The sequence below is a fragment of the Triticum urartu genome, chromosome 7, assembly GCF_003073215.2.
Source record: "Triticum urartu cultivar G1812 chromosome 7, Tu2.1, whole genome shotgun sequence".
Classification (NCBI taxonomy): Eukaryota; Viridiplantae; Streptophyta; class Magnoliopsida; order Poales; family Poaceae; genus Triticum; species Triticum urartu.
Genome location: NC_053028.1, coordinates 679,467,179 through 679,482,228, shown reverse-complemented (window position 1 = coordinate 679,482,228; position 15,050 = coordinate 679,467,179). Strand labels below are relative to the sequence as shown.

The 15,050-nt window shown below is 45.9% G+C and overlaps 1 protein-coding gene across 1 annotated transcript; it reads right to left on the bottom strand.

Annotated features, from left to right (window-relative positions):
- Window positions 1-10,169: 10,169 nt before the first annotated feature.
- LOC125518080 (lysosomal Pro-X carboxypeptidase-like) lies at window positions 10,170-13,922 on the bottom strand. Its single transcript, XM_048683025.1, has 10 exons — window positions 13,411-13,922; window positions 12,906-13,086; window positions 12,605-12,738; window positions 11,751-11,863; window positions 11,489-11,612; window positions 11,165-11,320; window positions 10,913-11,065; window positions 10,729-10,808; window positions 10,562-10,611; window positions 10,170-10,470 (listed from the first exon to the last, which is right to left on the bottom strand). The coding sequence occupies exons 1-10, from the start codon at window positions 13,858-13,860 to the stop codon at window positions 10,340-10,342; spliced, it is 1,572 nt and encodes a 523-aa protein (XP_048538982.1). The 5' UTR covers window positions 13,861-13,922; the 3' UTR covers window positions 10,170-10,339.
- Window positions 13,923-15,050: the final 1,128 nt, after the last annotated feature.

Here is a 15,050-nt window from a genome sequence, read left to right as displayed (position 1 = left end):
CAGTAGGACATCATCATAATGTGCACAATGTGATCAAGGAGTTGATCACGGGATGATGTGTTATGGAACGAGTAAAAGAGACTTGCCGGTAACGAGATTGAACAAGGTATCGGGATACCGACGATCGAATCTCGGGCAAGTATCGTACCGATAGACAAAGGGAATTGTATACGGGATTGATTAAGTCCTTGACATCGTGGTTCATCCGATGAGATCATCGTGGAACATGTGGGAGCCAACATGGGTATCCAGATCCCGCTGTTGGTTATTGACCGAAGAACATCTCGGTCATGTCTGCATGTCTCCCGAACCCGTAGGGTCCACACACTTAAGGTTCGATGACGCTAGGGTTATAAAGGAAGTTTGTATGTGGTTACCGAATGTTGTTCGGAGTCCCGGATGAGATCCCGGACGTCACGAGGAGTTCCGGAATGGTCCGGAGGTAAAGATTTATATATGGGAAGTCCTGTTTTGGTCACCGGAAGAGTTTCGGGGTTTATCGGTATGGGTTTGCATGTTTACCTCCGGACCATTGTCTTTACCTCCCGATGGCCGAAATAGGACTTCCTATATATAAATCTTTACCTCCGGACCATTCCGGAACTCCTCATGACGTCCGGGATTTCATCCGGGACTCCGAACAACATTCGGTAACCACATACAAACTTCCTTTATAACCCTAGCGTCATCGAACCTTAAGTGTGTAGACCCTACGGGTTCGGGAGACATGCAGACATGACCGAGACGTTCTCCGGTCAATAACCAACAGCGGGATCTGGATACCCATGTTGGCTCCCACATGTTCCACGATGATCTCATCGGATGAACCATGATGTCAAGGACTTAATCAATCCCGTATACAATTCCCTTTGTCTAGCGGTACGATACTTGCCCGAGATTTGATCGTCGGTATCCCGATACCTCATTCAATCTCGTTACCGGCAAGTCTATTTTACTCGTTCCGTAACACATCATCCCGTGATCAACTCCTTGATCACATTGTGCACATTATGATGATGTCCTACCGAGTGGGCCCAGAGATACCTCTCCGTCACACGGAGTGACAAATCCCAGTCTCGAATCGTGCCAACCCAACAGACACTTTCGAAGATACCTGTAGTGTACCTTTATAGCCACCCAGTTACGTTGTGACGTTTGGCACACCCAAAGCACTCCTACGGTATCCGGGAGTTGCACAATCTCATGGTCTAAGTAAATGATACTTGACTTAGAAAAGCTTTAGCATACGAACTACACGATCTAGTGCTATGCTTAGGATTGGGTCTTGTCCATCACATCATTCTCCTAATGATGTGATCCCGTCATCAACGACATCCAATGTCCATGGTCAGGAAACCGTAACCATCTATTGATCAACGAGCTAGTCAACTAGAGGCTTACTAGGGACATGGTGTTGTCTATGTATCCACACATGTATCTGAGTTTCCTATCAATACAATTCTAGCATGGATAATAAACGATTATCATGAACAAGGAAATATAATAATAATCAATTTATTATTGCCTCTAGGGCATATTTCCAACAAATGGATCGTTTGGACTCACTTGATTTTGAATCACTTGAGACATGCAAATCATACCACATGGGCAAGATGACTGAAAGCCTCGGTTTCAGTAAAATGGAACTAGAAAGCAACTTGTTGGAAGTAATGCATTTTGATGTGTGTAGTCCAATGAGTGCTGAGGCATGTAGTGGATATCGTTATGTTCTTACTTCACAGATGATTTGAGTAGATGTTGAGTATATTTACTTGATGAATCACGAGTCTGAATTATTGAAAGGTTCAAGTAATTTCAGGGTGAAGTTGAAAGATCGTCGTGACAAGAGATCTATGATATGATCATAGAGATGAATATCTGAATTACGAGTTTTGGCACAGAATTAAGACATTGTGGAAATTGTTTCACAACTAATACAGCCTGGAACACCATAGTGTGATGGTGCGTCCGAACATCATAACTGCACCCTATTGGATATGATGCATACCATGATGTCTCTTATTGAATTACCACAATAGTTTTATGGGTTAGGCATTAGAGACAACCACATTCACTTTAAATAGGGCACCACGTAATTCCGATGAGATGACACCGTATGAACTATGGTTTAGAGAAACCTAAGCTGTCATTTCTTAAAAAGTTTGGGGCTGCGACGCTTATGTGAAAATGTTTCAGGCCGATAAGCTCGAACCCAAAGCGGATAAATGCATCTTCATAAGACACCGAAAACAGTTGGGTATACCTCCTATCTCAGATCCAAAAAGCAATAAGGGATTGTTTCTTGAATCAGGTCCTTTCTCGAGGAAATTTTTCTCTCGAAAGAATTGAGTAGGAGGGTGGTGGAGACTTGATGAGGTTATTGAACCATCTCTTCAACTAGTGTGTGGCAGGGCACAGGAAGTCGTTCCTGTGGCACCTACACCAATTGAAGTGGAAGCTTATGATAGTGATCATGAAACTTCAGATCAAGTCACTACCAAACCTCGTGGGATGACAAGGATGCGTACTACTTCAGAGTGGTACGTAGTCCTGTCTTGGAAGTCATGTTGCTTGACAACGATGAACATACGAGCTATGGAGAAGCGATGGTGGGCCCGGATTCCGATAAATGGCTCGAGGCCATAAAATCCGAGAGAGGATCCATGTATGAAAACAAAGTGTAGACTTTGGCGGAACGCTCGATGGTCGTAAGGCTGTTGAGTACAGATGGATTTTAAAAGGAAGATGGACAATGATGGTAAATGTCACCATTAAGAAAGCTCGACTTGTCATTAAGAAGTTTCCCGACAAGTTCAAGGAGTTGACTACGGTGAGACTTTCTCACTCGTAGCGATGCTAAGAGTCTGTTGGAATTATATTAGCGATTACTGCATTATTTATGAAATCTTGCAGATAGGATGTCAAAACATTGTTTCCTCGACGTTTTTTTGAGGAAAGGTTGTATGTGATACAACCGGAAGGTTTTGTTAAATCCTGAAATATGCTAATAAGTATGCAAAGCTCCAGCAATCCTTCTAAGGACTGGAGTAAGCATCTCGGAGTTGGAATGTATGCTTTGATGAGATGATCAAAGATTTTGGTGTATACAAAGTTTATGAGAAACTTGTATTTCCAAAGAAGTGAGTGGGAGCACTATAGAATTTCTGATGACTATATGTTGTCGACATATTGTTGATCAGAAATGACGTAGAATTTCTGGAAAGCGTATAGGGTTATTTGGAAAGTGTTTTTCAATGGAAAGCCTGGATTAAGCTACTTGAACATTGAGCATCAAGATCTATAAGGATAGATCAAAACGCTTAATGGTACTTTCAAATGAGCACATTCCCTGACATGATCATGAAGGTGTTCAAGATGGATCAGTCAAAGAAGGAGTTCTTGCCTCAGTTGTAAGGTATGAAGTTAAGACTTAAAGCTCGACTACGGCAGAATAGAGAGAAAGGACGAAGGTCGTCCCCTATGCTTAAGACATAGGCTCTATAGTATGCTATGTTGTGTACCGCACCTGAAGTGTGCCTTGCCATGAGTCAGTCAAGGGGTACAAGAGTAATCCAAGAATGGATCACAGGACAGCGGTCAAAGTTATGCTTAGTAACTAGTGGACTAAGGAATTTTCTCGATTATGGAGGTGGTAAAAGAGTTCGTCGTAAAGGGTTACGCCGATGCAAACTTTGACACTAATCCAGATTATTCGGGTAGTAAACTGGATTCGTAAAGTAGAACAGTTATTTGGAATAGCTCCAAATAGAACATGGTAGCTACATCTAGGAGATGACATAGAGATTTGTAAAGCACACACGGATCTGAAAGGTTCAGACCCGTTGACTATAACCTCTCTCACAAGCATAACATGATCAAACCCAGAACTCATCGAGTGTTAATCACATGGTAAATGTGAACTAGATTATTGACTCTAGTAAACTCTTTGGGTGTTGGTTACATGGCGATGTGACCTGTGAGTGTTAATCACATGGCGATGTGAACTAGATTATTGACTCTAGTGCAAGTGGGAGACTGTTGGAAATATGCCCTAGAGGCAATAATAAATTAGTTATTATTATATTTCCTTGTTCATGATAATCGTTTATTATCCATGCTATAATTGTATTGATAGGAAACTCAGATACATGTGTGGATACATAGACAACACCATGTCCCTAGTAAGCCTCTAGTTGACTAGCTCGTTGATCAATAGATGGTTACGGTTTCCTGACCATGGACATTGGATATCATTGATAATGGGATCACATCATTAGGAGAATGATGTGATGGACAAGACCCAATCCTAAGCCTAGCACAAAGATCGTGTAGTTCGTATGCTAAAGCTTTTTGTCAAGTATCATTTCCTTAGACCATGAGATTGTGCAACTCCCGGATACCGTAGGAGTGCTTTGGGTGTGCCAAACGTCACAACGTAACTGGGTGGCTATAAAGGTACACTACAGGTATCTCCGAAAGTGTCTGTTGGGTTGGCACGAATCGAGACTGGGATTTCTCACTCCGTGTAAACGGAGAGGTATCTCTGGGCCCACTCGGTAGGACATCATCATAATGTGCACAATGTGACCAAGGAGTTGATCACGGGATGATGTGTTACGGAACGAGTAAAAGAGACTTGCCGGTAACGAGATTGAACAAGGTATCGGGATACCAACGATCGAATCTCGGGCAAGTATCGTACCGATAGACAAAGGGAATTGTATACGGGATTGATTAAGTCCTTGACATCGTGGTTCATCCGATGAGATCATCGTGGAACATGTGGGAGCCAACATGGGTATCCAGATCCCGCTGTTGGTTATTGACCGGAGAACGTCCCGGTCATGTCTGCATGTCTCCCGAACCCGTAGGGTCTACACACTTAAGGTTCGATGACGCTAGGGTTATAAAGGAAGTTTGTATGTGGTTACCGAATGTTGTTCGGAGTCCCGGATGAGATCCCGGACGTCACGAGGAGTTCCGGAATGGTCCGGAGGTAAAGATTTATATATGGGAAGTCCTGTTTTGGTCACCGGAAGAGTTTCGGGGTTTATCGGTAATGTACCGGGACCACCGGGGGTCCCGGGGGTCGACCAAGTGGGGCCACCAACCCCGGAGGCTTGCATGGGCCAAGAGTGGTGAGGGACCAGCCCCTTAGTGGGCTGGTGCGCCTCCCACAAGGCCCAAGGGGCAGCTAGGAGGAAAAAAGGAGGAAACCCTAGGCTTAGATGGGCCTAAGGCCCACCCTAAGGGGCGCCTCCCTCTCTCCCCTCTTGGCCGCCCCTTGTTTCCCATCTAGGGCTGCCACCCCCCCTAGGGGTGGGAACCCTAAAGGGGGCGCACCCTCCTCCCTCTCCCCTATATATAGTGAGGCCTAGGGCTGCCCATAACACGCGATTCGATCTCTCGTTGGTGCAGCCCTGCATCCCTCTCTTCCTCCTCTTCTGCGGTGCTTGGTGAAGCCCTGCAGGATTGCCACGCTCCTCCATCACCACCACGCCGTTGTGCTGCTGCTGGATGGAGTCTTCCTCAACCTCTCCCTCTCTCCTTGCTGGATCAAGGCATGGGAGACGTCACCGGGCTGTACGTGTGTTGAACGCGGAGGTGCCATGCGTTCGGCACTTGGTCATCGGTGATTTGGATCACGACGAGTACGACTCCATCAACCCCGTTCACTTGAACGCTTCTGCTAAGCGATCTACAAGGGTATGTAGATGCACTCTCCTTCCCCTCGTTGCTGGTCTCTCCATAGATTGATCTTGGTGACACGTAGGAAAATTTTTGAATTTCTGCTACGTTCCCCAACAAGATATATATCAAATATACTTATGTTCACTTTGCCGTCCTTCTTATCCGCCAATCACTTGGGGTAGTTCCGCTTCTAGTGACCAGTCCCTTTGCAGTAGAAGCACTTAGTCTCAGGCTTAGGACCAGACTTGGGCTTCTTCACTTGAGCAGCAACTTGCTTGCCGTTCTTCTTGAAGTTCCCCTTCTTCCCTTTGCCCTTTTCTTGAAACTAGTGGTCTTGTTAACCATCAATACTTGATGTTTTTCTTGATTTCTACCTTCGTCGATTTCAGCATCACGAAGAGCTTGGGAATTACTTTTGTCATCCCTTGCATATTATAGTTCATCACGAAGTTCTACTAACTTGGTGATGGTGACTAGAGAATTCTGTCAATCACTATTTTATCTGGAAGATTAACTCCCACTTGATTCAAGCGATTGTAGTACCCAGACAATCTGAGCACATGCTCACTAGTTGAGTGATTCTCCTCCATTTTTTAGCTATAGAACTTGTTGGAGACTTCATATCTCTCAACTCGGGTATTTGCTTGAAATATTATCTTCAACTCCTGGAACATCTCATATGGTCCATGACGTTCAAACCGTCTTTGAAGTCCCATTCTAAGATGTTAAGCATGGTGCACTAAACTATCAAGTAGTCATCATATTGAGCTAGCCAAACGTTCATAACGTCTGCATCTGTTCCTGCAATAGGCCCGTCACCTAGCGGTGCATCAAGGACATAATTCTTCTGTGCAGCAATGAGGATAAACCTCAGATCACGGATCCAAACCGCATCATTGCTACTAACATCTTTCAACACAATTTTCTCTAGGAACATATCAAAATAAACATATGAAAGCAACAACGCGAGCTATTGATCCACAACATAGATATGCTAATACTACCAGGACTAAGTTCATGATAAATTAAAGTTCAATTAATCATATTACTTAAGAACTCCCACTTAGATAGACATCCCTCTAATCCTCTAAGTGATTACGTGATCCAAATCAACTAAACCATGTCCGATCATCACGTGAGATGGAGTAGTTTCATTGGTGAACATCACTATGTTGATCATATCTACTATATGATTCACGCTCGACCTTTCGGTCTCCGTGTTCCGAGGCCATATCTGTATATGCTTGGCTCGTCAAGTATAACCTGAGTATTCCGCGTGTGCAACTGTTTTGCACCCGTTGTATTTGAACGTAGAGCCTATCACACCCGATCATCACGTGGTGTCTCAGCACGAAGAACTTTCGCAACGGTGCATACTCAGGGAGAACACTTCTTGATAATTAGTGAGAGATCATCTTATAATGCTACCGTCAATCAAAGCAAGATAAGATGCATAAAAGATAAACATCACATGCAATCAATATAAGTGATATGATATGGCCATCATCATCTTGTGCTTGTGATCTCCATCTTCAAAGCATCGTCGTGATCACCATCGTCACCGGCGCGACACCTTGATCTCCATCGTAGCATCGTTGTCGTCTTGCCAATCTTATGCTTCTACGACTATCGCTACCGCTTAGTGATAAAGTAAAGCATTACAGCGCGATTGCATTGCATACAATAAAGCGACAACCATATGGCTCCTGCCAGTTGCCGATAACTCGGTTACAAAACATGATCATCTCATACAATAAAATTTAGCATCATGTCTTGACCATATCACATCACAACATGCCCTGCAAAAACAAGTTAGACGTCCTCTACTTTGTTGTTGCAAGTTTTACGTGGCTGCTACGGGCTTAAGCAAGAACCAATCTTACCTACGCATCAAAACCACAACGATAGTTTGTCAAGTTGGTGCTGTTTTAACCTTCGCAAGGACCGGGCGTAGCCACACTCGGTTCAACTAAAGTTGGAGAAACTGTCACCCGCAAGCCACCTCTGTGCAAAGCACGTCGGGAGAACCGGTCTCGCGTAAGCGTACGCGTAATGTTGGTCCGGACCGCTTCGTCCAACAATACCGCCGAACCAAAGTATGACATGCTGGTAAGCAGTATGACTTATATCGCCCACAACTCACTTGTGTTCTACTCGTGCATATAACATCAACATATAAAACCTAGGCTCGGATGCCACTGTTGGGGAACGTAGTAATTTCAAAAAAATTCCTACGCACACGCAAGATCATGGTGATGCATAGCAACGAGAAGGGGAGAGTGTGATCTACGTACCCTTGTAGATCGACAACGGAAGCGTTTGGTTGATGTAGTCGTACGTCTCCACGGTTCGACTGATCAAGCACCGAAACTACGGCACCTCCGAGTTCTAGCACACATTCAGCTCGATGACGATCCCCGGGCTCCGATCCAGCAAAGCATCGGGGAGGAGTTCCGTCAGCACGACGGCGTGGTGACGATCTTGATGTTCTACCGTCGCAGGGCTTCGCCTAAGCACCGCTACAATATGACCGAGGTGGAATATGGTGGAGGGGGGCACCGCACACGGCTAAGGAACGATCACGAAGATCAACTTGTGTGTCTATGGGGTGCCCCCTGCCCCTGTATATAAAGGATGGAGGAGGAGGAGGCTGGCCAAGGCTTGGTGCAGCCAGGATGTGGAGTTCTACTAGGACTCCAAGTCCTAGTAGGAGTCCACCAAGAGGAGAGGAAGGGAGAAGGAAGTGGAGAAGAAGGAAAGGTGGCCGGCCCCCTTTTCCCTAGTCCAATTCGGACAAGATGGGAGGGGGGGCGCAGCAGCCCCTTGGCCCTTTCTCCTCTTCCCACTAAAGCCCATCAAGGCCCATTGCTTCTCCCGTAACTACCCGATACTCCAAAAAATACCTGAATCACTCGGAACCTTTCCAATGTCCGAATATAGTCGTCCAATATATCGATTTTTACGTCTCGACCATTTCGAGACTCCTCGTCATGTCCCCGATCTCATCCGGGACTCCGAACTCCTTCGGTACATCAAAACTCATAAACTCATAATATAACTGTCATCGAAACCTTAAGCGTGCGGACCCTACGGGTTCGAGAACGATGTAGACATGACCGAGACATGTCTCCGGTCAATAACCAATAGCGGGACCTGGATGCCCATATTGGCTCCTACATATTCTACGAAGATCTTTATCGGTCAGACCGCATAACAACATACGTTGTTCCCTTTGTCATCGGTATGTTACTTGCCAGAGATTCGATCGTCGGTATCCAATACCTAGTTCAATCTCGTTACCGGCAAGTCTCTTTACTCGTTCTGTAATACATCATCCCGCAACTGACTCATTAGTTGCATTGCTTGCAAGGCTTAAATGATGTGCATTACCGAGAGGGCCCAGAGATACCTCTCCGACAATCGGAGTGACAAATCCTAATCTCGAAATACGCCAACCCAACATGTACCTTTGGAGACACCTGTAGAGCTCCTTTATAATCACCCAGTTACGTTGTGACGTTTGGTAGCACACAAAGTGTTCCTCTGGCAAACGGGAGTTGCATAATCTCATAGTCATAGGAACATGTATAAGTCATGAAGAAAGCAATAGCAACATACTAAATGATCGGGTGCTAAGCTAATGGAATGGGTCATGTCAATCAGATCATTCACCTAATGATGTGATCCCGTTAATCAAATAACTCTTTGTTCATGGTTAGGAAACATAGCCATATTTGATTAACGAGCTATAATAGTGACACTCTGTTTGTCTATGTATTCACACATGTATTATGTTTCCGGTTAATACAATTCTAGCATGAATAATAAACATTTATCATGATATAAGGAAATAAATAATAACTTTATTATTATTGCCTCTAGGGCATATTTCCTTCAGGGGGAACCCCAGCGCCGCCAGCATGCGAACCCACTGGCCCAAGCACCTCATGCGCGGCGGCGGCGCCATCACCACGCACGACCACCAACCTCACCGCCGGCCGAAGCCAACGGGCCAGATCGGCCGAGCCCGCCACGGCCAGATCTGAAACCTCGGGACGCCATCACATCGAGGCAGCCCATCACCTGCGAGAGGTCGAGGACGCCGCGCCGAGCAGCCGCCACGCCGGCCGGAGACGCCGAGGACGAGACTCCCACAACCACGGGCTCACGCCGGCGACCTAGGCCGCCGAGCGCGCGGAGATCCCCGCCGCCACCGTCCTCCGGCGCGGGCTTCGCCCGGCGGACTCATCCGGCGGCGGCGGGAGGGGGGCGTGATGTAGAGGGGGGCGGCAGCGGCGTACCTAGGGTTCCCCCGAGCCGCCCTGGGGACGACGCGGGGGTCGGGCGTTCTGTTTGGGCTTCCATCCATATAGCTTTAGCTTTTAAGCTGGTCTTATTTTATGAGGTCATAAATTCAGTGTTCACCGCAACAGTTCTAGAAGTAGAAAAAGAGAACCTCTGCTTTCATGATCCGTGTATGACTGCTTAAGTTCAAGAACTTCTGGTGTCTTGTTGAATTTGAAGTTGCACTAGTGCGCTATCTTAAGTTTTTGTGCTTATCGCCCTGTAGAAGAAAGCAAAGTCCTTACATTTTCCATGTAGCCACATTTATTTTCCTTGACTGAAAATTAATGGCGCCTTCTTACTGCTACATTTGTGCAATGTCCTTGTTATACTGCTCTATCCATCCATGTATGATCTCAACTTCCTGTCTCCTTTGTTCTACAAGCCAGTCTGGATCATCCTTGGTTGCAGATCTGAGGTCCAAATGATGGGCCCCTGAACATCACCACCACAAAAGAAGTAGTCATGCATAAGTAAGTTTCAGAATACTTTTGGCCTTGGATATTTTCTGCAACTTCACGTTTACCTTTCTCTGTGACAAGAGCAATGATGCTGGATGATATGTTCTTGAGCACCCTGATAGCAGTTTGAGAGGAGTACTATTAATATTTTTGACTGTGGTAAAATTGCTACCTAAATGGTTGAAACTATCAACATGAATAGATCAGATGGTGAGAAATCTTTTACTCCTACCCGCCTCCACTCCACGGGTCTCGCATTCCGTTGGAGAAGATGATGTTGCTCCCAAACCTCTTGAGAACCTTGTCAATTTTCTGCAGTGGGTCGTGCAATGCAGTACCAGGTGAGCACACATGCCACCTAAAGAGATGCTGCTACTGATATGTAAACACTGAAAATCTGAAGACCAAAAACTTACATGGCCACCATATTGAGTAGTGATCCAGTGCATCCTTGGACGAACTCCGTAGAACATGAAGCAGCCCTCGGACCTCTTCTCAGGCATGAAGCTGGACGGTGGGAACATGCTCTCGTTCGACACTGTCATCGGCATGAACATCTCGGTGCAGGCCTGCAAAAGAGTTTGTTTCACAAAACACATATATGATCTTCTCAGGCTTCATTTGTTATCAGTACACCACATTCACATGTATGTGAGTCAGGCTTGTACCTGCCAGCCCCAGCCATGGAGGCCATGAGGGTCATCACCACCCTCCACCTCGAAGCACTTCTGGTCGCCTGTGTAATTGTAGTATAGGCTCGCCGCAGCGAAAGCTTCGTCGATGACGTCTGCTCCCGCGGGGAAAGTATCAATGATCTTGCACATCTGCAGAAATGTCAGGAGAATTACATGCTCAGCAGAAAAGAATAAAAACAGGTCCTCAGACTCAGTTTGGTAGCTCTGAAACCCATGTTTCTCTCCTCATTTATGATTCATTTGATGTAGTAATGCAGTCGAGAGTAAGGGTTGTAAATTAGGTTACAAGTGGCAAACCTCCTTCACAGGATAAGCAGGCAGATTCATCATGAAATTGGCTGGGGTTGGATAGTCCACCATGGCAGTGGTGGTGAATGCTGCCCTTAGCCACAATCCCAGACGAGAAACGGAATGCACTGTCCTAAAATACATGAGATAGAGCAATGTCACCAACCTAAGTCATCGTTGTCGATTCGCCCAAAGTATGATGTCCATATATCCTTCGTTGACAAGATGAGATTTGCATGTCCAAAACAATTATCAGTTGGACAAATCTTACTTGCAGGTCCTGAAGGTTTTGCTGAGCTCCAAGAGCCCTGTCTCGTTTGATCCCTTCTCATCTAGCACATCCCAAACTGCCTTGATGACACTGAAGCAATTCAGGCTCTCAGACTGCAAAATTAGTTGGATGTTACAAACTTAGAATAAGCTGATTAAACACATTTATCTTTTTGGAAATTAACTTGACTTGGGACAGCTACTAATCAAGCATCAATCAGCCAAAGATGTCACTAGCAAGTGACTCATCATTCCCTTCCCTTGTTATATCTTGTCTCTGCCGTATTAGTAATAGTTGTGTCATCGGGCATCATCAACTTGCATATCTTTGGACAAGTGAGGACCTTATTTGCGACCGCCTATTGATAGCCCTTCTGCGCGGTTGAGCGTTGCAATCAGGCTAATCCAAAAATGAACCATTAGCCGTGGTGAACTCATTAAGGTAAGTCATCACCTAGACATCCACATCATTAGCCATTTCAATCACGCACTTAAATTCCATGCATTCTCTTCTTGGAAGATTCCAAACAAACGTATCTGTTAAGTTACATCCTCATGAAGAAAAGGGCCACCACCAATTCATAATTCACAACTGAAAACCACTAATGTGCCGCTAGGGTACTGATAACACGACAACAAGTGAAATCCAGTACTAATAGTAATTCAGAGCCGACACGGTGACAACAAGTGAAATTCGGTATCCAGAGCAGAGCATGTTGATCTGCCATGCGTTATCATCACCAATAATTTGACCAGTGACACTGGGCCATCCATCCAGAAATTATTTGACCTACTTTTGAGGAAGTTAAAGCACGATGATGTTATGCAGTAGTAGTGATTAATTCCCATTATTACCTTGAAGTCTTGCGAGACGGTGTCGTCGAAGCTAGACCACGGGGTGATATCGTCAAACTGTAGGATCGGAGCTGAGGATGCCAGTGCTCCTATGGCGACATGGGGATACTTGAGCCTGAACCATGAAGCCAGCACTAGAAACAACAGGCATAAAGTCATTTATTGTACTTTATTTTTGGAAGATCCATTCACACTGACAACATTATTAGTGTAGATTAGCTCATCCTAATTTTCTCTCAAATAAAATCGCACGCATGGATATAATTGGCAATATGGGGGGACGTGTCGGTGATGGACATACTGCCGCCATAGGAGCCACCGAAGACGACGACAGGAGCGTCGACGGCGGAGAGGTTCTGCTTGAGGCTGGTGATGAGGATGGCGAAGTCGGCGAGCGCCTGCGTGGATGTCAGGTAGCCCAGCGTGTCGGCGGACTTGTACGAGTCGTTTCCGAACGGCTTGGACTCCCCGTAGTACCGATGCTGCACACAAATTTCAAACAAGTTAGTACTATTATACTAGTTGAACAAGTTTGCAGTTAGTACTAATTAGCATTTTTCTTTTTTCGCGAATATATAAAGCTTGCGTATCTTTTCATTATGAGAGGAAAAATAGAGTGCAATACTATGGATGCTAATTAGCATGACAACAACAAAATTTAAACAAGTGATTGCTATGGATGCTTAAACAACAGCAAAAATGGTGTCTTGTCTCGAGAGAATCAATAGGACAACCAAATTTTGGACGAGGGCGCGTGCGGTCACCGACGATATCAGCCATGGCAGAGGATGTGGCCAAAAGGGTACCTCGATGAAGACGAGGAGGGCGCCGAAGTCGGGCGCGATGTCGAACATGAAGCCGGTATTGGTGGCGAACCACTCGATGTCGCCCTCGTTGCCGGTGTACACGAACAGCGGGCCGGCGGTGGGTTCCCGCCGCCAGAAGGTGTCGTTGAGGAGGTACTTCTGGGAGAAGACGTGGGAGGAGTTGGGCGTGAAGGTGAAGTGGTCCAACTCCTGCGGGAAGTAGTGCGCCGTGTACGGCTTCGCGGAGGCCGTGGCGGCGGTGGTGCACCTGCCGCTCGAGCTTGCCGCCCGGTGCTGCTGCAGAGGAGCGAGTCCAGCAAGGAAAGGGGGAGGCTGGCTGGGAAGCTTGGAGGAGGTCGCTGCTGCTGCCAGTGGTGCAGGCGCGAGCGCCATGAAGAAGAGGAGGAGCAGCGCCGGGACGACGAAGAAGAGCGAGGAGGAGGCCGCCATTTTTGCCCGTCACTAGAGCTCTCACTCCTGGTCGCTTATGTCAGTCCTCGTGTCGTGTGGGGTTTGTGGGAAACGTCGTACCCTCGCTCTGGGTGACGCCTGCGTGTTATATAGTCAGGGGTGTGACTCCCTGAGATAGCATACAGATGATTGAGATTACAGACTTAAGAAAGAAGAGGTGGATCTCTAGTTACAAGAGATAACAAAGAATATAAACTACCTATCTCTATCCCTTATCTATCTTCGGTTACAAGGAAGGCCGGCTAGGCTGTCACGATGCAACATCTCGTTTGACACCTTCCCTTAATCACAACTTGGTCAAGTTAAGATTACGTTTGAATTCTTCAAGATTCCTTGTAGGCAATGCCTTTGTGAAACCATCTGCAACCTGATCTCGTGAATGCACAAAACGGATGTCCAATTGCTTGTTAGCCATCCTTTCTCTGACAAAGTGAAAATCTATTTCAATGTGTTTTGTCCTGGCATGAAACACTGGGTTAGCAGATAAATAGGTAGCACCAAGGTTATCACACCATATACATGGGACTTGCGTGTGTTTCACACCAAGCTCTCTCAACATGGACTGAACCCAAATGATCTCTGTTGTGGCATTTGCTAGTGCTTTATACTCAGCTTATGTACTTGACCTCGACACAGTAGCCTGTTTCTTTGCACACCAGGATATCAGATTTGGCCCAAAGAATATCGCAAAACCACCAGTGGAGCGTCTGTCATCTAGACATCATGCCCAGTCAGAGTTAGAAAAAGCACTAACAAGAGTGGAGGAGGACTTGCTGAAAGTAAGACCAAGATTCAAAGTATCTTTCACATATCTCACTATGCGTTTTGCGGCAGTCCAATGAGTTTTGGCGGGAGCATGAAGGAACTAGCAAACTTTGTTAACAGCAAAGAAAATGTCAGGCCTTGTTAATGTTAAGTACTGAAGTGCTCCCACTAAGCTTCTGTATCTGGTACTGTCATCCTGACTCAAAGGTTCTCCTTCGGCAAGTGACCGTTTTTCTGTGCTAGATAATGGTGTTGGTGAAGGCTTACATCCTTGCAACCCAACTCTCCTTACCAGATCAGTAGCATATTTTTCCTGAGAGAGATGAAGACTATCTCCATGTTTCTTGACTTCAATCCCCAAGAAGAAGTGTAGGTCTCCTAGATCCTTAAGGGCAAACTCAGCC

Excerpts from the sequence above, each read along its gene's own strand:
- LOC125518080 (XM_048683025.1), bottom strand. The coding sequence starts at position 13,860 with ATGGCGGCCTCCTCCTCGCTCTTCTTCGTCGTCCCGGCGCTGCTCCTC. Across the intron at positions 11,321-11,488 it reads CTGCTTATCCTGTGAAGGAG|ATGTGCAAGATCATTGATAC; the intron begins GTTTGCCACTTG and ends ACATTTCTGCAG. Across the intron at positions 11,066-11,164 it reads TCCATGGCTGGGGCTGGCAG|GCCTGCACCGAGATGTTCAT; the intron begins GTACAAGCCTGA and ends ACTCTTTTGCAG.